This window comes from Arvicola amphibius, chromosome 9, assembly GCF_903992535.2.
Source record: "Arvicola amphibius chromosome 9, mArvAmp1.2, whole genome shotgun sequence".
In the NCBI taxonomy this organism is placed as follows: domain Eukaryota; kingdom Metazoa; phylum Chordata; class Mammalia; order Rodentia; family Cricetidae; genus Arvicola; species Arvicola amphibius.
The window spans coordinates 24,669,753-24,691,665 of record NC_052055.2 but is presented as its reverse complement, the minus strand read 5'-3'; the positions used below and the strand labels follow the sequence as shown (position 1 = coordinate 24,691,665).

Sequence of the window (21,913 nt, the reverse complement as noted above, 5' to 3'; positions counted from 1 at the left end):
TTCTCTTTGCTTTATGTTTAAAAATCACTTATGAGTGAGTACATATGATAATTGTCTTTCTAGGTCTGGGTCACCTCACTGAAAATGATGTTTTCTAGCTCCATCCATTTGGGCAGGCTCTGTCTTATGTATGCTTTTAACCCCTGAACAATCTAACTTTGTACCTGGTTAAAATTTCAATAATGATAGCAGTAGCTACGTATTAGGGGCAGCACTGAACACCTTGCGAAGATGATCTTGCTTAAGCCTTTCAGCACACTGACAAAAGAGGTCTTGTCGTAATCCTCCTTTTAAAGGTTAAAACATTTGGAATGAAGTAACTTGCCTAAGGTAACAAGCCTTGTGAAGCGGCAGCATTGGCACTGAACCCAGATGATCTGAATCCAGGTCACACAGTGGAAAGATTAGGGGCTGTCTGAGAACAATAGGGTCAAAATGCGCTTACTGGGATTCAACCAAATATTTCCATACCCACTGGGAAATGTACTGGGGACTTGGGAGGCAGCGATCTCTTCCTTGAAAATGACCAGACTGGGTGCTTATCACAAGAGCAATGGAGACATGTGACCTGCGCTCTGTGTGTGTTGGAGGGCCATCATGGGATGGGCAAAGGGGGAGCACGGTCATGAAAAAGTCAGAGTTTGCTCATTGTATGGTAGCTGATCAGGAAGCGTGTCACGGGTGGACTGACATGTATTGCCTTTGGAAAGAAAAAGGTGGTAGTGGTAATCAGATGGGGGAAGAGAATGGAAACAGTGGGTGAATACTGTAGTGCCCTGCCTCAGGTTACAGCGAAGGTGTGCCACTCTTTTACTGGTACGGTTGTGTGTGTGCATGTGTGTGTGTTTCTTACTTTTAAACCCAGAGCCTTATACAGTATGCAAAAGCCTACCCCCGAGCTATAACCCTGGCCCTCGTTACAGTTATTAATAGCAGAAACATGCTTTACAGGCATTCCTTGACACTTTGATGCCTTGCTTAACATTCTGCACTGGAAATGGGAGGTTCTTCCCGCAGGGTCCTTACTCCCTCCTTAGACATGGAGCTGGGAAAGATGGACAAGTGGGAAAGTCTTGGGAGGTGGGGGATCTGGCCCTGACTCCCACATACCTGCCTGGAACTACAGGGCCAGTCACGTGCTTGCTTGGAAATGGGTTGCCTTGTCTGGAAAATAAAAGGACTGAGAAGCACAGTATCCTGTAGATTCTCTCTGGCACCTGTTGCGTGTGATGACAGATCATGGACACACCTCTGCTCTCGCCATTTCTCCCGTCCTGAGTCTTCTCGCACCCCTCCCTTGGCAAGGTTTTCTCATTCCTTCATTCATCCGCTGTCATTCACCCTTCCATCCCTCCAGTGAATAACGCCTAAGCATCTGGAGCCTGGGTGCTCTAATGGTGAGTGGGTGCCACCTCTGCCTTCTCAAGGAGTTCACAGAGTAACTGGAGAAATAAAAAGACATGAAAAGGGGCCAGGGAAGGGGGTGCATAAAAGAGGGGTGCTCTATCTTGAGATAGCACGGACATGGGCATGATTAAGTGTGATCAGCGAAATTTAAAATGACACCAGTTCATCCGAGATAAAGGGAAACCTAGATAGCATATGAGTAGCCCACCATTTTTCAGGATATGTTTCTTTTGCAGAAACAAAAATGAAACTTAAAATCCCAGACCTGTACAGATCGCAGGTTTTTACAAATCCTACAAAACATCACAGTTTTTCTTCTCTGGAGGTTGTTTCTGCTTACATTAGAAAAGATGTATCTTGTAAACAAAGAAGCCAGAACAGTTCAAAAAACATTTATAGGCAGCATGCAGGAACCTGTACTAGGCAGAGCCTTCTGTAGGGAAAGAAAAGCCTGCAGGGTTTGGAGTCAGACAGACTGAATAGCATTGCTTGGTGTAGTTACCTGTTGACCTTGAACAGGCTGTGTGTCTCCAGTTCTCACAGCTGGAAATGGGCCAGCTCTCTAGGTTCTTATGAAGGTTTCAGGAGACGGTGCTTACACAACACCAAGCCCACAGTGCAGTAGCCATCTGCCCTTCCGTTAATTCCTGAGGGATGTAGGTGACACAGAAATCGACAAGGCTCCCGAGTGCCCCTGGGAATGGATAATCTTGGACTTGGTAGTGCAAGAAACTCAGGAGGAAGCTCTGAATTCTCAGCCAAGCGTTGACATTGACCGAGCTATTTGTCACTGTAGGAAGTTCCCAGTCTGCTGTGGGTACCTGAATCTGAAGTCTGTTGGAACTGTGCTGGTATTGCTCAGTGGGAGCAATGACAGAGGGAGAAAGCTTTTATTGAGAATATCCATGTGCAGATTCGTCCCCAACCAACAGAGCTGGGGGACGGCTTCAAGACCAGTCAAGCTCGCCTTTGAAACTGGACTCAGGGAAGAGGGAAATAGACATCAGTGGAAGGTGTGGCAGAAGAGTCCTTCCGGGGCTTTGGGACTTTTCTAATCACTAATCTCTATGGAGCTTTCAGAACCCTGACCAGGACATCACACTGGCCTGCTTCAAAGCCCATTGGGGTGACCTTTGAGCTTTAGGTTCCCTGCATGTAAACTGGGGCTAACCTCATACCCACAGTATCTCATTGCTGTGAGAGCTAAGTGAGGCCATGTCTGCAATGACCCGGCAGCCCAAGCTGCACAGGAAACATCACAGTTATTGATTGCTACTCTTCTTTTATTGGACAGAAGAGAAATATATTCCTGAGTTCATTCACTTGATATTCATGCTCTGAGCTTTCTGCAGGCCTTTTCCATCCTCGCTACTTTCGAGGGAACAGTGAGAAACAGGTAGAATAGAAGGGCTTTTGTGTCTCTGCACAAACCATGCTCCCTTCTTATTGAGAACACCCTAGTGGTTTCACGTGACATATTTAAAGTAAATTAAGTACAATCGGGACTAGAACAGGCCTTTTTTTTTAAAAAAAAAATTACTTGAATTGTATGGGCGCACTTGGGAAACACTTGTACAAAGAACAGGAAGAAAACAGCCGTTATTTCGTGGAGAGCAGGGTAACATGAGCCTAATAGAAAAACACGTGGAGTCACTCCTGGTCCAAAAGGCCTTTCCCTTTCTGTAGTATTTCTTTAGGCTGACACGAGTTAACAAGGGACACGTGTAAGGAAGCTTTCCCTGTTGCCTGTGCCGGGGGAACACTGCATCCAGGACAGCAGCACCGTCCAGCTCCATGCAGTAAAGAGGCCAACGTCGCAGGTCTGCCAGGCGTTACAGACTCGGAGTGGGAGTTCACTGTGTCTCTGCTCATGGCACAGTGGTGGCTGCACCTTAGGGCTGAGTGGTGGTTTAAAGTACTGCCTACATACTGTCGGTGCGGTGCTGGCCAAAGCTAGGTGCTCAGGTAGCAGGGTCCTGTCTTGTCCCCCAGGCTTGGTTTTCTCTGTGCTAAACTTTGGGTAATTCAGACTTACATATGAAGTTGCCGTGAGGATTCAAAAAGAGAAAGTCAGCTAGAGAGATCAGAATTTCTGTCTCCTCTTAAAGGGTTTCAAGGTCCCGTGAGAATGACCTCTACTCAGACTGTTTGAGGCCTGGCTAAGTCCACTCTAGTAGACGGGCACTGTCATCATCATCATCGTGTCGGTCCCCTTCCCCACCCCAGCCCCGTGCTGTAATTACCCCCATTTACAGATATGAAAACTGAGACTCAGAGAAGTAATAAGGTCTGGTAGCTGTTGCGTGGCAGAGATGCAAACCTAAGTCATTCTTGTTTGGAATCCACTCCTACATCAGTGAGTGCTCCTTCCTGAGAATGGAATCCTTTGTTATAGCCTCTAGAAGTTGCCTGGCTTAGGCCATTTTTCTTTGTAAGCTCTTTGGTTCTAAGAAATCATCTGTGCATGTGCAACCTGGGTGCATGTGTGCCATGTAGGCATATGGTCAGGGAACAACTTGAGGGTGTTGTGCGCTCCTCCTACTGTGGCTGACGGATATTGAACCCGGGTTATCAGAGATGGTGCTTTCTCATGCTGGCCGTCATAATTCATTTTTGATCCTGACTGGAATTCATTAGACCCTAATGAATAGTTGACATTAGACCCTGTTCATTTACTTCCCAAATCCAGAACCATCACTAAGGGGTCTGGCCTCTTATGGCAAATCAGCCGCACAGTGGCGGTGCATGCCTTTAATCCCAGCATTCAGAAAACAGAGGCAGGTAGATCTCTGCGTTTACAGAGCTAATTCCAGGACAGCCAAGACTACATAGAGAAGCCCAGTCTCAAAAACGAAACGAAACAAAAAGTAAGTCTTCCAAAGTCTTCCTGTTCTCACATCCGAGCTTCCAGATTCTGGGAATTCTAGCATAGCCCTTCCCCCGTTCACCCTCGTCCATCCTCCAGGTGACTAATTTAGAGATATCTGAGCTGTGGGATGAGAGGAGACATAGTTAGAGTCATGCTTCACACAGGAACTGTTCAAAGGGAATTCACTCTGTGTCAACATCTATATCCACATCTGTTCTCATTTCTAGTAACAATCCGATGACCCTAATTTTACATAGGAGAAAACAAGGTCAGAGACAGAGTGGCCAAACTCAAGTTCCAGGAACTTGGAGCATTTTCCCTTTGCTGGCTCCACGAGGGATTTGATGAGTGCTGTGACTGCCTAACATTGTAGCTCAGAATAGCAATGGGGTTTCAGGCTTAAAGAGCACCCTTGCCTATTCATCTCCAGTCCCATCTTTTGATTATTGTCAGCCATCTTGCCGTGAGCTCCTTTGGTTCCAAAGTAGACGGGAGAGTGAGGCTTGTGTAACTCAGAATCAGTTCCCAGGTGACAGTGGCCACCAGTGCTATTGCTGCGCCCAGAAGGACAAGCTACTCCTGCTCTTGCTGTCTCAAGTCAAAGACACAAAGCATCCTTGCAGGGCAACTATCCTGCCGCTGTGAGCAGGGCTTAGCAGAATGAGAGGCCCAGGGGTAGGAACAGTCTCTGAGGGGAATTATAATGACGACAACGTAGATGATGGTAGCTTTATATAAAGCCTACTGTGCAGAAGCCCGAGTCTATGCGCATGTGGTGTTTTTTTTTTTTCCCCCCTCTGGTTTTGGAGAGGGTAGTGTATATTTCTGGGCATCTCCCTGTAAAGAAACCCAGCCTCTCAGTTTTGCCTACGTCAGATATCCAGGAATGGTGTTCAGGGTATTTGAGAAAATGGGAAGTACAGATGGTTTGCACTAGGGCATGGTTTCAAATTTAAAGAGGATTATGGCCCATGAACCCCAGAAGTGTTGGGTTGAGGTGCGAAGCTTTGAAATTTCTAATTGCAGACCAGTCCAAGGAGGTGTATACTTACTCAGGCACAATATCTCGTTGTTCATATATTCCTTTCTTGGCTGGAGGAGGCAGGGGAGGAGCAGGTTCATAACATAATCTTCCGAGGAAACTGAAACAGCAATTGACGGCCGTGGTTTGGGGCTCTCTGCTGAATTCAGTCGAGAAAGAAATCCTTGCTGGCTGCTTACCATTGCTGAGCTTAACTTGCTGTAATAATCTTTCTTTCACCTGCAGAGCCTAGTGTAGGCCCAAATTAGCTCCAGCTGAGAGGGCTCTGTGTGGTCATTTTGACACACCTCCCCTCTTATGTCAAACCATGGCATCCAAACCCAAGGTGACAGCATCTCTATGAGGAGAGAAAGCCGTGGAATCCAAGGCCTCTGGGAACAGACACACTGCTTCACCAATTCTAGGCTCTGAGTAACGGTTCCTATTTACCCGCTTATGCCAGATATAGAGGAGGTGTACCACCAGTCCAGTAGAAATGACAGGCAGGAGGGGACAGCTCAGAAGAAGAGGGGGAGGGGGACAACATTTGCACATTTCGAAGCCCAGATTCACCTACAGCCCAGGGGAAGATAAGTCAGTCCTTTTGGAGGGAAGTCCTTTTTGCTCATTGATTTTCTCTCAGTGCTCTGTGGGGGAGTCTGGAATTATTGTGGGGGAGGGAGCATGGGCTCAAGGAGCTCAATTAGTCCTAGCATGTAAGGGTCATGTTTGTTCCAACTTGACAGAACTTTCCAGATGCTGTGGAAAATGAGGTAGGATTTCCTTCCTCGTGGCTTATACTTCAAAAGTTACAGTTTACCTCCTTGGCACCTGAGTTCCCCCAGTGACCCTCAAGAGTCACCAGCCTTCTTCAGCTGCTAGCCTTCTCCTGCCGGTCTCCTCTCTAAGCGCTTCGCCCTCCACGTGTCCTAAACCAAACTTTTAAAGTATTAAGGGAAGAAAGTACTGTTGTTTATTTTTACTTTATCATTTTAAAAGGTGAGTTTCTCACGCTTGCCTTTGCTAGGGAAGCATCTGTTTGTTCCCATTTCCTTAGAAATTCCCTCTTTTAGTAGGCTGCCTTGGAGAGCACTGGTAAGAACCGGAATTGAGGCACAGTGCAGACCCAATTTGGCCACGCCAGGGAGATAAACAGCACACCCTTTAAACCGTCTTGGTTTTTTTTTCCTATGCAGGAAGCAAGCCTTTCGTATACCCACAGATGTTAACTCAGCCCCCTGAGTGAGTGTCCTTATATTCCACCTTCGTGTGAGGCAGCTGGGGATCCACGATTCCCAGCCAACCGGATATTATGTGGTTCCCTCTCCTTTTCTGCTCACTGTGACAGAAGCCTTCTCTGAGCATGCTTTCTGTGCGACCTTGTCATTTCCTACTTCCATCTGCCTTCTCCACTGTACTGCCTGTCTGTTAGTTGTGTGACCCTCTAGCGGAGGACAAATTCCAGGACAGCAGGGATGTTACCTACCTGACTTCCGTCATCTCCGAATTTGTTGGCAGTTTAGAAGGTGAACCATTTGCTGTTGACAGGAAATCTTCCTCTCCCTGCCAGTCCCCACCCAAGACAAGTTGTCACCACGGGTCCCTGAGCTGTGGGCAGAAGGACCAGAGAATACAACCCCTAGCCTTATAGGATGACAAGTAGTCAGGCCTGAGTGGGCCACAGTGCCTGCCTTCCAAAGAAGGCTTGCATCAAGACCAGCAATAAGCTTACAAGGACTGCTGTAAACTTCTGAAGGCCTAGGTAGTTTTTGTTGTTACCGTTTTTTAAGATCAACTTCAGTCAGCGGTGAGAAATTAGAAGGATATTTTGGACTAACAACAGTAGACATCTGCTAGGGCTGAATTGGTACTTTGCTCAGAAGAAATTTAATTTCTTCACAGTAAAGAGCATTTGCACCTGAAAAGTACTTTTGCATCTCCTGATGCCATTCCTCTGGTTTAAGAAAAGAGAAACTCACGTAGACAGGCGTTCAGAGGGCAGCGGGGTTGAGCCCCCGGGCCTCGGCCCGCGCAGCAGGAGGCGGCTTTCCAGGCCTCGCTTCCTGCACCCACTCGGGACTAAAAAAGAACACGTACAACTTTCTTTCTTTCTTTTTTTTTTTTTTTTTTTTTTTGGTTCTCTTCTTGCAAAAATCGCTCGCGTAACCAGCTTTCTGAAGTAACCGCTCCGGGGGCGCCTGGGTGTGTATGTATGTGTGTTGGGGGGCGGCGAGGTTCCGGAGCCCCACGGGCACGAGCACCAGCGCGTGTGGCAGCGAGGTGGGGGCCGCTCACGGATGGGGTCGGGCGGGTGGGGGAGACGAGGGGACGGGGGAGAAGGGGCGGGGCGGCCGCAGCGCGTGCGCAGAGCACTTCCGTGTTTGTCCCCGTGACTGGCGCCCCCCCCCCCCACTCCCCGTGCGGCCGCCGCCGGAGCGAGCCCTCCAGTCAGTCCGCCAGGCCTCGCCGCCCGGCAGCTCCGCGGCGACGTCTGCTCCGCCCCGTCCCGCCCCGCCCCATCCCGCCTCGTTGCCCCCCCCTCCCCGCCCCTGCGTGCACTTGGGAGAGGCGCGTCCCCGGCCGCCGCTCGCCCGCCCGCGCGCGCGCCGCTCTCAGTTTGAAGGGCGCCGCGCCGCTCGCTCGCTTCGCTCGTCTCCTCTTCGCTCCGCTCCTCGCGCGCCAGGCCAGGCGCCGCGGCGGGTCGGGCTGCGCGCGTGGCGTTCATGAGCCGCCCGGCGGCCCCGGGAGCCTGCGCCGTGACTCACGCCCGCCCCCACTTGTGTCTCGTCCTTTCCCCGGCAGGATGCCGGACCAGATCTCCGTGTCCGAGTTCATCGCCGAGACCACCGAGGACTACAACTCGCCCACCACGTCCAGCTTCACCACGCGGCTGCACAACTGCAGGAACACCGTCACGCTGCTGGAGGAGGTAGGCGGCGGCCTGGCAGCTGGGTGGGCTGGGGCCCTGGGGAGCCGGGCGTCTGGGAGAGCCACACCCCCCTCCGGCAGTGTGTGCGCCCCCTGGCCCCCTGCTGTCCCCGATGGTGGCCCTTCCCGGGGTCCTGCAGGCTTGAGAGCCCAGGGACTAAAGTAGGAAAGAACTGAGCAAGCTCGGAACGCGGGGAGTAGAAGAGAGATTCCCCTCTCTGTCTGCACCCCGTCTGGGTGCCAGGCTGTCTGCCCGGTGCTTCCACATCATTGTGACCCTTTCCTAACCCACGAAGTACATGGCGTCAAGCCACCGAGGGCAGAAAGGCAAGGCTGCGTGGCCAAGGTCACACCAGCCAGAGTCTTGGAGATGGGCCGCGAAAGCACTTCTCTGCAGCCCAGCGGGACCCGGCAGGCTTAGCTGTAGCGATAAGGGCTGGTGGAAAAACCCAAAGGGAGAAAAGAGAAAAACCCAAAGGGAGAAAAGAGAACTCCGATTCGAGACTGTAGCCACCCCTGGGCCTGTGTCTCCTAGCCCCTTGTGCCAAAAGTGAGCAGAAGCCCAGGTTGAAAGGAGAGCTGTACAAACAGGTCCCCGCCCCGCTCCCCTTGCTCCAGTGGCTGTGGTTTTCTAGGGCTCAGGGCTGCTGCACCAGATCCGCAGGACACTGCTAAGGTTGTAGAGAGAGAGAGCTGAAGCCAGTGCAGTCTGCAGGGGTGGTCAGGCTGGTAGATGGGACTAGAAGCTGCAGAAGGAACGGCTCTGCTCCCTGGACCCTCCGGCAAAACCTTGTGGATGGATGTCCATGGAGGGGCAAGGGCAAAGCTGGTTCTTTTAAATTTTTCAATGAATTAATGCTAGAGTGGGGTGGGTGAGGAGAAACCTGTAAACCCAGGTTTACAGCTACACAAATAAGTCTGTGTAACCTCGGCGAAAATAAGGCAGTTTCCCAGAAACTCTGCATAATTCCTCAGTGCCACAAAACATCGCTCTCATCCTAACCAGCCAGGCCTACCCTGGCTGAAAAAGACGGTGTAGGCTGGAAGAATCCCCCCCCCTCCCCGCAGGGATTATATGCTTGGTTTATTTGAGGTTCAAGAAGCTCTTTTTTTAGTTAAGGCCACCAGAGCCAGCCCTCAGTAATACAGGGAATCCTGAGTTTCTGTCTGGAACTGGCTTTTGGTACTACTCATGCTGTCTAATGTATAAAGAACTGGTATTGGATGCAAATGTTAGAAGGCTGAAGATTTTTTGCTGCCTCAGGGTCCCATCTTGCTTGCCTGCCTGCCTGGTGCTATAAGCTAGTATGTTTTCTTCTAGTTAGGGTTGTTTCTAGAGTTTTCTTTGGAGTCATTGTTGAGTGATGGAAGTGGATGTTGAAATGGATGGAGAAATATCACCTAACTAGATGTATTGGAAAGCCAGAGGTAATGTGCCCCCCACCTTGTAAACTGGCAGTTGCTTCATGGTTAGTATTAGGGATTAAACAGAGTTGCCAGGCATTCAACCTCCCAGTGACTCTGTCCTTCATGCAGTTGTAAGAACATGCTCATCTAGGAGTGTGTGGTCATCTTTTTCCATTCCTAATTGGGTACGCCTTTAAAGGGTTTAACATTGATTAAACTGCGGGGTTATTTTCCGTCCAGATAAACTTTAGTGCCTGCTAATAGAGCTGTCAGTTACTGTAACTTTCTGCACACTCAGATAGTGTTACTGTATCCTGTTTGTGCAGCAGATGATAAGGGTGCTTGGGATGCTGTTTGTGGATGTATTTGTGTACATTGAAGCAACATTATAGAATAGGGTAAATGTCATATAAGCACTGCCTTGATCTTAGTTTAACTACATTTAAATGCAAATGCAACAAATAAGATTTTGTTGTTTGTTCTCTCTCTTTCCTGTGTGTGTGCACACAAACACACACACTCCCTTGTTTCAAAGTTAGGTAGAAGAATAGACCTTTGAACTTGAGAAAGAATTGGAACCAGTCTAGAAAGCTCAAAAGTGACAGAAAATATTGATACATTGTCTCCAAAACTATAGTAGTGAACATTGCATTTGTATCAATTGTACAGTAATTGGAGAAAAAAATTTGTAATTTTTCTAAACTTGAGTACAGTATTGGTTAAGGAATCATTTTCCTCAATGTATATCTTCTAACTCTTGAATCATATTCTATGTGTGTGGCGACCATATATATATCATATATATATATATATATACAGTGTATGCTTAGTTTTTTATTGTTTGATAATCACACAGTTGAATTTTTAGTTTTTCTTTCAAACTTACCTATATGGAGAAGATATAGTATTATGGATATCCTGAATAGATCACAACCTGCTTCTTCAGAAATAGGAGGCTGAATGTGGTAGGTAGTACATGCCTGTGATCCAGGTACTTGTGCAGTAGAAGCAGGAGGATTCTCCTCAAGCCCAAAGCTAGCCTGGTCTACCTAATGAGCAGACCATCCAGGGCTCCACAGAAAGACCTTAATTCAAAAATTGTTGGGCAGAGGACCTGCTCTAGATATGGCAGAGACTGAGATCCACCCAGCCAAGGGTACATAGGAAGAGTCTGTCTCAAAAAACAGAAGATTTTGAAAAGGGGACCAAAATTACTGCCCCTAAAATAAAAGGAAAAAATAGTGAACATTCTCCACAAGTAAGAGATTTGAAAATTACAAGAATTTGGAAGTGTTATTTTGTGATTATTCTTAGAAATAGGGCTTTTGGGGGTACTTCTTTTTCTTTTGGCGATGTGGAAACTCCAGAATGGGGAGTAATTTGGGTAGCTTGGAATTCTGTTTGAAAACAAGCCTGTTTCTAGTTCTAGTAGTTATGAATTTCCTGTTTACTTCTGACTTTGTTGTTTCTATTACTAATTAACACATGTGGGGCTCAACTGAAATCCCGTTGAGTGCCAAGCATGGAACCCCAGATCAATCTACACTTTCCCCTTTGGTTGTGTGTCCTTGTCAAACAGTTGGCCATGTTGTACAGATGCTGCTGTGTATGTATAAGCCCCTTGGGACATGCAGTTTAGGAAATAAATCAGATCTACAGAAGAGACTAAGAGCTTACTTCAGGGCTTCCCTTTTAGTCCTGAAGGACACACATGGTTTAGAGAGTCACGCTTTGGCTGGGGCACAACTGGCTGCCTTTGAGAGGCAAGAATGGATCAGCTGGAATTCTGCGAAGGTTTCATCTGGGTGTGTAAATGTTTTCAAAGTACAAAACCAATACTGTGCTCATGCAGGAACCAGAGCGTACTAGTGTATGCCGTCCTGCTTGTGACCCTTTGGAAGTTGTAAGTGGCTAGAAGACATTGTTTTCTTGAGAAAGGAGCAAGCAGGCATTTTAGTAACATGAACCAAGACATTGGGATGCATTCTCCCATTGAAGACTTGAAGTGGCCAATACTTAGGGCCTTGGATAGTCATTGGATGCCTGCTTGGTTACTTGATAGAAGGCTGGCATTTTACTTTGGTGCCGATGGAGGGGATACGCTTTGCCCATGTCTTTAGCCCCTCTATATAAGGCCAGTTGTAGGCACATGAGATGCACAGTCATCTGTAGTCAGCTATGTAGAGCTACATGCATCCTTGATGTAGAGTCTACACTTAGAACTATGTGAAGGGAGAAGGGCTGCTCTCGTCTCCACTTTACTGAGAAAAAAAAAATGGAGGCCCAAAGAGATGGTTTGTCTCCAAGATTTTGTTAGTAAATAAAGGATTTGGGGAATTCTTTACAGTTGCCACAGAAAATACACACTGGCTGTCTGCAAAGTCGTATTTCATTCACTTTACAGGACATAAATGTGGCTTCCCATTTGTTGTACTTTGCAGTTTTAATCTCATGAAGAGGTGTGTAACGTCCTTAGTCGTTTAACTTTTCTTCATGCCCACATTCCAGGGAATTCTTAATAGCGATATTTAAATATAATATTTCTTCAGAGAGGTGGATGCAGCTTTCAGATTGAAATGTGAGAAATTATGTAAGTGACCTATGAGCAGAATCTGCTCAGCACATCTTTGAGGATCATCTGTGTGACGGTCACATTGCCAAGCCCTGGTGAGGTATTATTTGGATTGTTTATGGAACCTAATGGTGTTGAAGAAAAAAGCCCATAACTCTTAATAGGCTTAACCTTTCTTTAACAGAAAGGTTAAGTTCATAAATGGAAAGATTAATATAGAACATTCATCACAGCAATATAAGCTATCTGTTGCAGTCTGCCATCTAGTCAGTACACACACTGTTGAGTGCATTCTACTGCTAGGCCTGGGGATTCAGAGATGAGTAATTGTGTCTACAAGGTGCCCTCGAAAAACCTTTCTAAGGGAGTTAGATGTCAGGTATGGCTCTGGCTTGGAGACTTCTCTTAATTCAGGTTTTGAAGGCTAAGAATCATTTATTTGATTAAAGATTGCCAAAGGTCTTTTTGATATTAACACATAATAATAATATTTGTCAGCTATTGATGTTCCCATTATATGCTAGTATTATAGATACTTTTTAAAAAAGATTTTATTTAATATATTGCTGTTTGCCTGCATGTGTATCTTGTACACCTTGCATGTGCCTGTTGCCTGAAGAGGGCTTCTGATCCCTTGTAACTAAAGTTACAGAAGGTTTTGAGCCACCACGTGGATGCTGGGAACCAAATCCAGGTCCTTTGCAAGGGCAGCAAGTGCTCTTAACTACTGAGCCATTTCTCTGGCCCCCTTCACATATTCATACCATTATTTAATGCTTGTCCTATTATTGTCAATAATCCCATTTTAACAGATAATTCTCTCTCTCTCTCTCTCTCTCTCTCTCTCTCTCTCTGTGTGTGTGTGTGTGTGTGTGTGTGTGTGTGTGTGTTTGGTTCACAGCTAGTCAGAAATGAACTTTGGACTTAATATCAACTGTTGAGTATTCTTGGCATGCCTGGACGTATTCCTCTACTCTTTGTAATTTTGGTCATGTTTCATATTGATGACTGGAGATCTAGTCTTTGATAAGTGAGGTTAAGTCTCTAGTACTAATCTGTAGATTCTCACACCTAGGAATTCTAAAGCCAGATCTTGATGTATTCAAGAGCTAGTTCGGTAACGAACTAGCCCTTCTCTGGGGGATTTAGATAAAGTCCTGTGGGCTCTTTTGCCTAACGTAGAGAAAATGTATTTGGGTCTGTTCCTGACCTCTTCAAGATAAACCAACAGAAGACAGTTTTCCCTGTGATACCAGTATCCTTCGTAGAAGTCTAAGCTGTGGAGACCAAGCCCCTTGTTCAGTCTGGGGGTGATTAGGGTGTGTTTTCTTAGAACCTAGCAAAGGTCAATGACTATTTGCTTACAGAAATGGGGAAAGCAGCTTCCCTTGTGTGCCGGAGCTCATACTCCTTTCAGTTATGTATTCCACACTAAGGCCATGTGCCCTCTTATACATCTCTGATATTTTCTTTAAAAAATTGTTTTCATCTTTGCATAACACAAAGCCAATTAGATAATCTTAGCATTATTCTTTCATATATGCATAAAAGCTCAAAGGTTAAATGTCCAAGATCTTCTGGTAGGGTAGGTACAGACCTGGACCTTGAATACAGAATATCTAATTTTAAGTTGGATTTTTTAAAATATATATTTCTTTTTTTTTGTTTTGTTTTTTTTTTTTTGTTTTTCGAGACAGGGTTTCCTGTAGTTTCTAGAGCCTGTCCTGGAACTAGCTCTTGTAGACCAGGCTGGCCTCGAACTCAGAGATCCGCCTGCCTCTGCCTCCCGAGTGCTGGGATTAAAGGCGTACGCCACCACCGCCTGGCTTATATTTCATTATTTTTAAATGAAATTTGGAAAGGGAAGAAAAAGCAAGCCAACTGCTTAATTCTGCTTAGTCCTTTCTCTAGGTTACAGCTGCCTAAAAGTAGAGAAGCAAAGTGGTAATCTTACTAATATTACTGTCTGCCAGAAGAAACTTGAAGCTTTGCATCTCTGTGGAGTAAAACTGAGTTACCAGGACCCATACAGATTTTATCAGTCCTGTTGCTTTCAATGTGGAGATTGAGGTCTAAAGATGAGAAGGAATTTAGGCAGGGATATGAATTCAGGGATCTTGACTCTTTAGGGTTCTTTGTACTTTGACTAGGGGAGTCTTCTTCAGCACTACTCTCTAGATCTCGCGCCTAGGAAAAGACTGGAATAAACCTGAAATTGGGAAGGTTATTTTGCACATGCTAGTCATTAGGTTGATTGCTGCTCTCTAAAAAACATTATGTGAGGCCATGTCATCTGATACTGTGCTAGGAAGCTTCCATCAAAAGCCATTTATCTTGGATGTTCAGACTGTCCAGATAGTTATTTGCAAAGTCTGTGTGGGGGGTCTGTGACACCTGTGAGTATTGGTTTCCATATATGCCACCTAGTCATTTGAGGATTTCTTGGCACATCTACTTTTATATGTGTTATTTAACCATGAGTAACCGATGGGGCTGGAGATGATGCCTCAGCCTCTGTTTCCTCATTTGATAAATGGTGTCCTTTTGAAGAGCAAAAGAGATAATGTCCATGAGGTACTCATCAAGTGATTTTATAACCTGGTGGCCAATGAATATCAAAGTCTTATAGTCAGTATTTCTCCCATAGGGCAGGAGGCCAGGGAGAGGTCAGAGCGTTCCTTAGCAGGTAAGTAAATGGACAGAGGCTCTACGACTGGATGGTGTGATGAGGGTGAAGCACCTGCCAGGTTAACTTGAGCACTGTGATTTCCAGGATGTGTTTGCTGGGCAACTTACTTAGGCTTTTGCTGTCTCTGTTTCCTTATGAAAGTGAGTCAGTGTATGTGAAGTGCTGAGTACTGCCTGGCCTGGTGATCACTGTTAGGATTGTGGCTCTAATCCTCCATACCATTGCTATGTACTGTAAGTGCAATCTAGTGGTTGTTGACGCGTAATTGAGGAGACAGTTAGTAGATGATGAAGAGGTCATGGGACAGTGCTGACTTTGTGTGCTTCAAGGACCTACATTATGACAGTCTGGCCAGAGTAGCACCAAAGATTTGAACCAGTTATGGTGCAATGTGATAGCCATTTTGATCTAAAATAAGCTGCTAGCTCAGTGTAGCTGTATACTTAGCCCTTCAGTGAGGGAACCAGCAGTGCCCAGTGTTAATTCTGACTCAGGCTAGCTTGATAGGCTCCCTGTGCAGCCTCACGGTCCATGCTTTCTCCAGCCACTGCTAATGTATTGTTTACTTCCACATAACCAAAGGGTTCCTTCCAATGATGCATCAAATTCTGGGCAACACTTTTTTTTTTATTTTGTTGGGGTTTGGGGTAATGAGCTGTTTTGTTACATAATGAATGCAGGTATTTGCTTTTGCCCATTTTGGGAGAGGCATGTATGGCTTGATCCTACCTGGAATGCAGTGTGCTTTGCTGATTATAGTTTGAAGCATCGAGACCTTCAGGAATTCTGTTTTGGTTTGGCAGCAGGAGCTTTAAAGTGAAAAGGATCATTCTGTTTAGTCAAGACATAGAGAGTGCTGCAGTCTCTTTTTTGTCTCAGTAAAAAGAATTTTAATGGTATTTGGAATAGGAGTGGGTCAACTTAGGAGTCACCTGACTCTGCTTGTTACAACTAAATATATGAGTTCACAGTGGACTCTTCCTGGGCCCGAGCACCATCTGATCAGCCCTGTGCCATGGTGCTGTTTGCGGTCAGTTACATAAGAACTGAATTTTAATGCTGAGGCTACGGTACAATTTTCCTCAAAGAACTGGAATATGTGTCCCTTTGATAAGACAGTACCCAATTTAGCCACCCAGAAGCTAGGAAAGCAAAATCAGAACCTCATGGCTCAGTGAGTTAAGGCCCACAAAACAGTCGGAATTTAATGCCAACTATTGCAGACAGCAAAAAGTTGGCTAAGTTACTGGAGGCCCTTTCTTCCCCTGCCAGATGTGAAGAAAATAGAAGTGCTTCCCAGCTGTTACTAACACAGTAGAGATACCTTGCATTCTATAACATTATGCCCAGGGGCTAGGACTAGGATGACCATAGTGAACTTTCACATCATGCAGTGGGCTGTGTGACTATAACTTCGTTGTTATGGTGTGAGTTCAGCAGAGCTAGAAAAATAACTAGAGATCATCTAGTCCTTTTGCAGTTGAAAATATTGGGGCCCCACAAAACAAAGGTGCATATGGCCCTTTTTATAAATTAGAGATGTCTAACCTTCCTCTTCACCCCCATACATACGTATGTAAAGCAAAGCAAAATACAGCTAGAACTAGTTAAAGAGCATTTGGATTTATTGGGAAGGCTTGTAGAATAGTTTATGGAACAGGAGAGGAAAAATGGCAGGCAGTGACAGTACAACTCCTAGATTACTGGCAGATACATAACGCTGGCCCTATATAACCTCCTGATACCAGTTGGTATCTTGTTGCCCTACTGTGAGAAAAGCAGATCGCATAGAGACGTTCAGAGTGTCCCAGCTTGGATCAGCAGATCACCTCTGGTTTGGTCAGCTTTGGGCAAGATGATGGACCTCTTAGGGTTAAGCCTTCCCTCTTAACCCTTCATGATATGATGGTCCTTAGAGAACAAAAGGAGGCTATGTCCATGCCCTGTGCGGCAGACATAGCAAAACTGGGACCAAGATCCAGGTTCCCTGCCTCCCATTTATGCTTTCATCGAAGTAAGAATTGGATGGAGACAGCAGAGCCTTATGTTGACAGAAGCAAGCAGTAGATAATGTGAGGCAGGTAAATGCCTGGTGTCTGGTGACTCTTGGAAGAGTGTTCCTGCACTTCCTCTGAAGTCTCTCATTACCCCTCTACCCTGTGTTCATTTGGGACACTGTAAAGGGCTGTGGTTAGAGAACTGTGCTGCCCAGTTTTAGCTTTGTAGATGTGGTCAAGAAAGACCAATAGTCTAGTCCAAAGTGATGACATGGTGCTCTTTCAGTAATCTTCCCATGGGTACCCAGCGTGGATGGAAGACTAGGCAGGGCAACTAGGTTCTCTTTGGCTTGATTGATTTGCTCGTGGTGTGAAGTAACCAAGTCTTAGAGGAGTTAACTTACTACCCAGTTACACATGAAAAAATAAGTCGTCCCCCCCTTTTTTAAGAAATTGGCCGGGGGGGGGCTTTTATAATGCATTAATCATTTATTTTTCAATAAATCCTACTTCCTTCTTATTGTGGTATTTATTCATATTAGTAGTATTTACATAGAATTAGATATTCCTTATTTCCACAAAGTACAAATTAAAAGAACTGTTCACTGCTGGACCAGCAGCTGCTCCTACTTTAATAATAGTAATATTTTTCAAAGCAAAGCAAGTAAGCACATTGCCTCCCAGAGCATGGAACAGTACCAAGTTAAATAACACTGCCACTGCCCAAAGGCTTCTGCATTTTGTATATAAGCCTTGGAACAAAGTCAGATTCAGTGACCACTATAATTAAGCATCTCGTGCAGTGAGCACTGTGTCGGGTGCTCTACAGACATCCTCTGCTCGCCTTAATATTTTCAGCAGCTCCAAGGCTGTTTTACAGATGACTGAACGAGGCTTAGATGACTCGGCGAGTTCTGACTTCCCCACCTCAGACTCATCTTAAAGAAGTGCTATGCATGTGTTAACCCATGTGAAACAGAGCCAAGAGAAAATGGGTTTTTGCTGAATCAAGCTATTCAGGTTCAGCTTGTTTGTTGTTGTTGTTTTAATTTTCCTGATAGGGCCATAAATGTTAACCACTGGATAGTCACAGAAGTAGTTTTTCGTCTGATTTTAGAACAGCCTTGTCCATGATGTGCTGGTGAAGTGCAGTGATGGTTTTACTCATGTTCATATTTTTCTTTACCTTTTTCTTTTTTTTAGCCATTCCTACCACATTTTTATATTTTTCTATTATTGGTCTGTGTATACATACATATAAATATGACCTGTTATGTCCTCTTAGTGTTGCTTCTTTCTCTGTGTGTTTAGGGCTGACTACTTGGGTTTAGATAATCAGTTAGGGGCCTCGCCCCTGAGGAAGACAGATGTTCCTTCCCTCAGTAGTCATTGTCTGTAGCCCTTCATCTAAGAGATTTCCTCCGTCCACTTTGACTTGTCAGCTGTTGATGTCATCGTTCAGGTCTTGTTTAGGCAACCATGTTGTTGGGATTTCATGCAGTCTTTCCAGTCCCGTGTCTGTGATGTCCCTGAATCTTAAGTGTAGGGGTAGTGTTATAGATGTACACAACTGCATTTTGACTAGTTGTAGCTTTCTGTTACGGTCTCTATTGGCTACAAACAACAACAAAAAAGCTGGGGTTTTTTTTTTTTTTTGGATGAGGGGTGAGAGCTGTGGGTGTAATGGTTAAGTGTTAAATGTTTAGAATGAAATTAGATTAGAAATTGTATTGGTTTAGAAAAATGCCACTGCTAGATTCTCCTTTTAGGTTCCATGGCCTCCTGTCTTTACTCTCTGATTGGCTTTCATGGACAGTAAGGAGTGAATCTCCCTTGCTGTGTAAACATTTTTCCTTCTGATTATTAAGTCAACAAGACATTTCTGTGGCTGAAAACTCCTTAATAAAGCCCGTGAGGCTGCATTTCTAGGGACTGAGCCCAGTACCTTGTGTGTGTCCAGCAGGTAGTACACTGCTGCTCTTCATCAGAGGCTGGGAGTCTTGAAAAGGGAAAAGGTGTAAGCTCGCAGTTCTGGGAAGTGAAGCATGTGCTCTGGTAGAGACTGAAGTGGATGGCATCACAGTGGGCTGTACAGAAGGGTAGATCACATTGACAGAAGCCAAGAGGGTGGTCAGGGATGCTCTGATGAGCACTAAGTGAGTCCTGGAGGCATCCCCTCCAAGCTGCACTGCTGCTGACCTAAGTCCTACTGCTGGAAATCCCGTCACTTCAGCACCACTCTGCTCATTTCTAGGATGTGGAAGAAACACTTATCCCCACCAGAACCGTGCAGAGTGACTTCTGCTGTCCCACTGCATCTGTCACTTCACCCACCCATGCTCCTGTTGTTCCCAGTGAAAGTGAAAGGAGGTGTGTTGGGGGTGGGGCTGCAGAAAGGGAAATGAAGGTGACTTTAACATGCCTTTCTGAAGGCTGACCCAGCATTTTTTTTTTTTTAAGATTTTGTTTCTGAGCTTTGGCTCTTGGATAGGGAGCCCTGTCTACCTTGTCCGCGTACTGGTAGCATTTGAGTTTTTAAAGCAGCCCTGTCCACTTTGTCAGGTGAATTGGTAATGTTTAAGTTTGTAGCATTTGGGGTATTTTTTTTTTTTATAATGTGTACTTTCTTCATTCTAAAAATTTCAGAGAATCACTCTTAAGTTACAGCCTCTGAAGATGTTGAGCCTCTCTGTGTATGCTTTCAGGAGCACCTTTCCTGGTGGGATATCAGCCAAAAGGCACATCTTTAGGTTAAGGCAAACTCTTGTTAGGATGTGTTTATTCTTTTTTGAGATGGTCTCCTATAGCCCAGCCTTGCCATGGACCAGCTGTGTAGCCAAGGGTGACCTTGAACTGCATCCTCCTTCCTTTGCCTCCAAGTGTTGGCAGAAGTGTGCCACTCGTCTCAGCACCAAGCTCATAGCAAACAATGCAAAGCTCCCTGGGGCTCCTTGTTTGCTTCTGGAATCCCGCTGCCCCTCTATTTCATATTTGGCATAAATAGCTACATAAATTCCCTTCTTGGTGCCAGAACTTTTCCTAAAGTTTGTAAACCCAGTCATGCGTGAAATAGTTGTATATCTAGCACTGGACCGCACAGTAAACTATAGATGCTGTACTGTTTAATCTATCAGCCTCCTCTGATAATTTTTTACCAATTGTGGAAATAGACTTGCAGAGATTCAAATCACAACTCTGTAGTGAAAACTTTGGAATTTTTCAGAGGATGAGTGACGTGAAGTCTGGCAGTGGGCAGATTCCTTTCTCCCACAGTTGGTGCTCAGGCAAGCACACTGGTGTGCTTTAGACACCATGGGTGTTTGATGTGGGCTTCCTTGGGATGAGCATGACTAATGGGCAAGAGTGTTGACACTGACACTTGAACTCTTCGTCACTTTGGGGATCGAAGTGGACTTCTGTGTCCTGTGCCCAGCCAAGCATCCTGTTACTGTATGTCTGCTTTGCTCTAGAGCTGTGTGGTGGGTGATTAGGGTCCACTTCAGTTTCTGCTCTAACATGTGATGTCACTTGACGTAGAGACCTAATTTGTTTTGTTAGCCCCAGCACACATCATGACCAAAGTCACGTTAAATATTGTTCAACTCTGAAACACAAACAACCGTGAAATCTCTCATGCAAGGGAAAGTGGGCTGTGTACCATTTCCTTGCTCTGAAGGTTTCTGGCAGTGTTGCGTTATCCACTGAAATGATTGAGCAGTGTCTAGCCTTCAGGAACTGTCATGTCGTACTAGCCAATGTTTATTTATTAAGCTTTTCTCTGGAACTTCACACTGTTAAGTTTTTTTTTTTTCTGTAAATACTTAACACTCCTTTAGGTTGGATAAGGAGAGATAGATGCTTAGTCTGTCCCAGTTGAACAACTCTTGTATGGTAGAGCTGAGGTTCAAACCAGGTCTTTTGACTCCTGATAGCATATTGCATCATAGCAGGTTACAAAAGTAGATATGGGACAAACATTTTTAACTTTATAGTTTATATGTGTCCTGCATTTTATGTTCCAGGTACAAGAGTATGAATGCAGAAACACCGACTAATGAGATCATTACTTTCTACTTCTACCCTTTCTCCTAGAAGGCTTCTAGTCTGAAGGCAGCATGGGGGGGGCGTGCTCTCCACCCGCAGAAATTGTTGCCCAGTGAGAATTAATGTGTGTTTATTTCTGAATTGTAGTCCTTGTTTCCCTAGGGCCTAACCTTGTTTGACTCTTTGTCTGCTAAATTGCTATGTTAGTCTGTCTTCTGCCTCTCAGGACCTGGTAGCTTTTTGTTCCCTGGGAAGTAGCTTTTTGCTGTACACATACCCATTCTTCTTCACAGTTGTGTGGGGGAGTACTCTAAACAGTGTTTCTAATCAGTCTCCAGATTTTTCTCACATAGGACCCCTGAGGTTGAGCTATTGTCCTCAGGTCTATCCAGTTACTGTTCTTAGAAGATTTCATTATTCCTCTGTTTGTCCCCAGGTGAATGACTTTCTGAATGAATAAACCAAATACACACTTGCATGTATGCACACTGAGGGGTGTGAGCCCTGAGTGGGGTGGAATTCAGGATGGGAGAATCTGGAGAAGCTGTCTGGGAAACTGAGATGATGTGAGGTGGGGCTTCTGAGTTCCAAGGGAATAATGCAGTCCTGGAGTTGTAGAGCCAGAGGGAGTCTTTAGAGGTCATAAAGTCACCTGCCTCATTTTCCAGATCACTAAGATTGCTCATCAGCCCTGGGTTCACAACCATTGCCTGCTGACCTTCGGGGCACAAAGCCAGACTGAAGCTCCTCAAGTTAGAGCTTTCGTGTATTTTTCTTGTGTTTTAAGTGATTGACTCTGTTTTGTGTTTGAGCCTTGGCATGGCTTTTGTCACAAACAAAGCTGTTTTAGAAAGTTCTAGAAGCCAGTGAGATGGAACTTTTCCAGCAGTAAAGAGTAACACCATGTTGAACCTTGTGGTTTTCATGGGCCCCTTCCTGCTCCTGACTCCCCTCTTGTCTTAGTCCCCTCCCTGGTTCT

At 45.5% G+C, this 21,913-nt stretch overlaps 1 protein-coding gene across 1 annotated transcript in view; it reads left to right on the top strand.

Moving 5' to 3' along the window:
* The window catches only part of Asap1 (ArfGAP with SH3 domain, ankyrin repeat and PH domain 1), a 282,884-nt gene that overhangs the window by 64,311 nt on the left and 196,660 nt on the right, over nt 1-21,913 (top strand). The window contains 1 exon segment of the mRNA XM_038342734.1: nt 8,100-8,226. Within this exon segment, the coding sequence (XP_038198662.1) occupies nt 8,100-8,226 (127 nt within the window).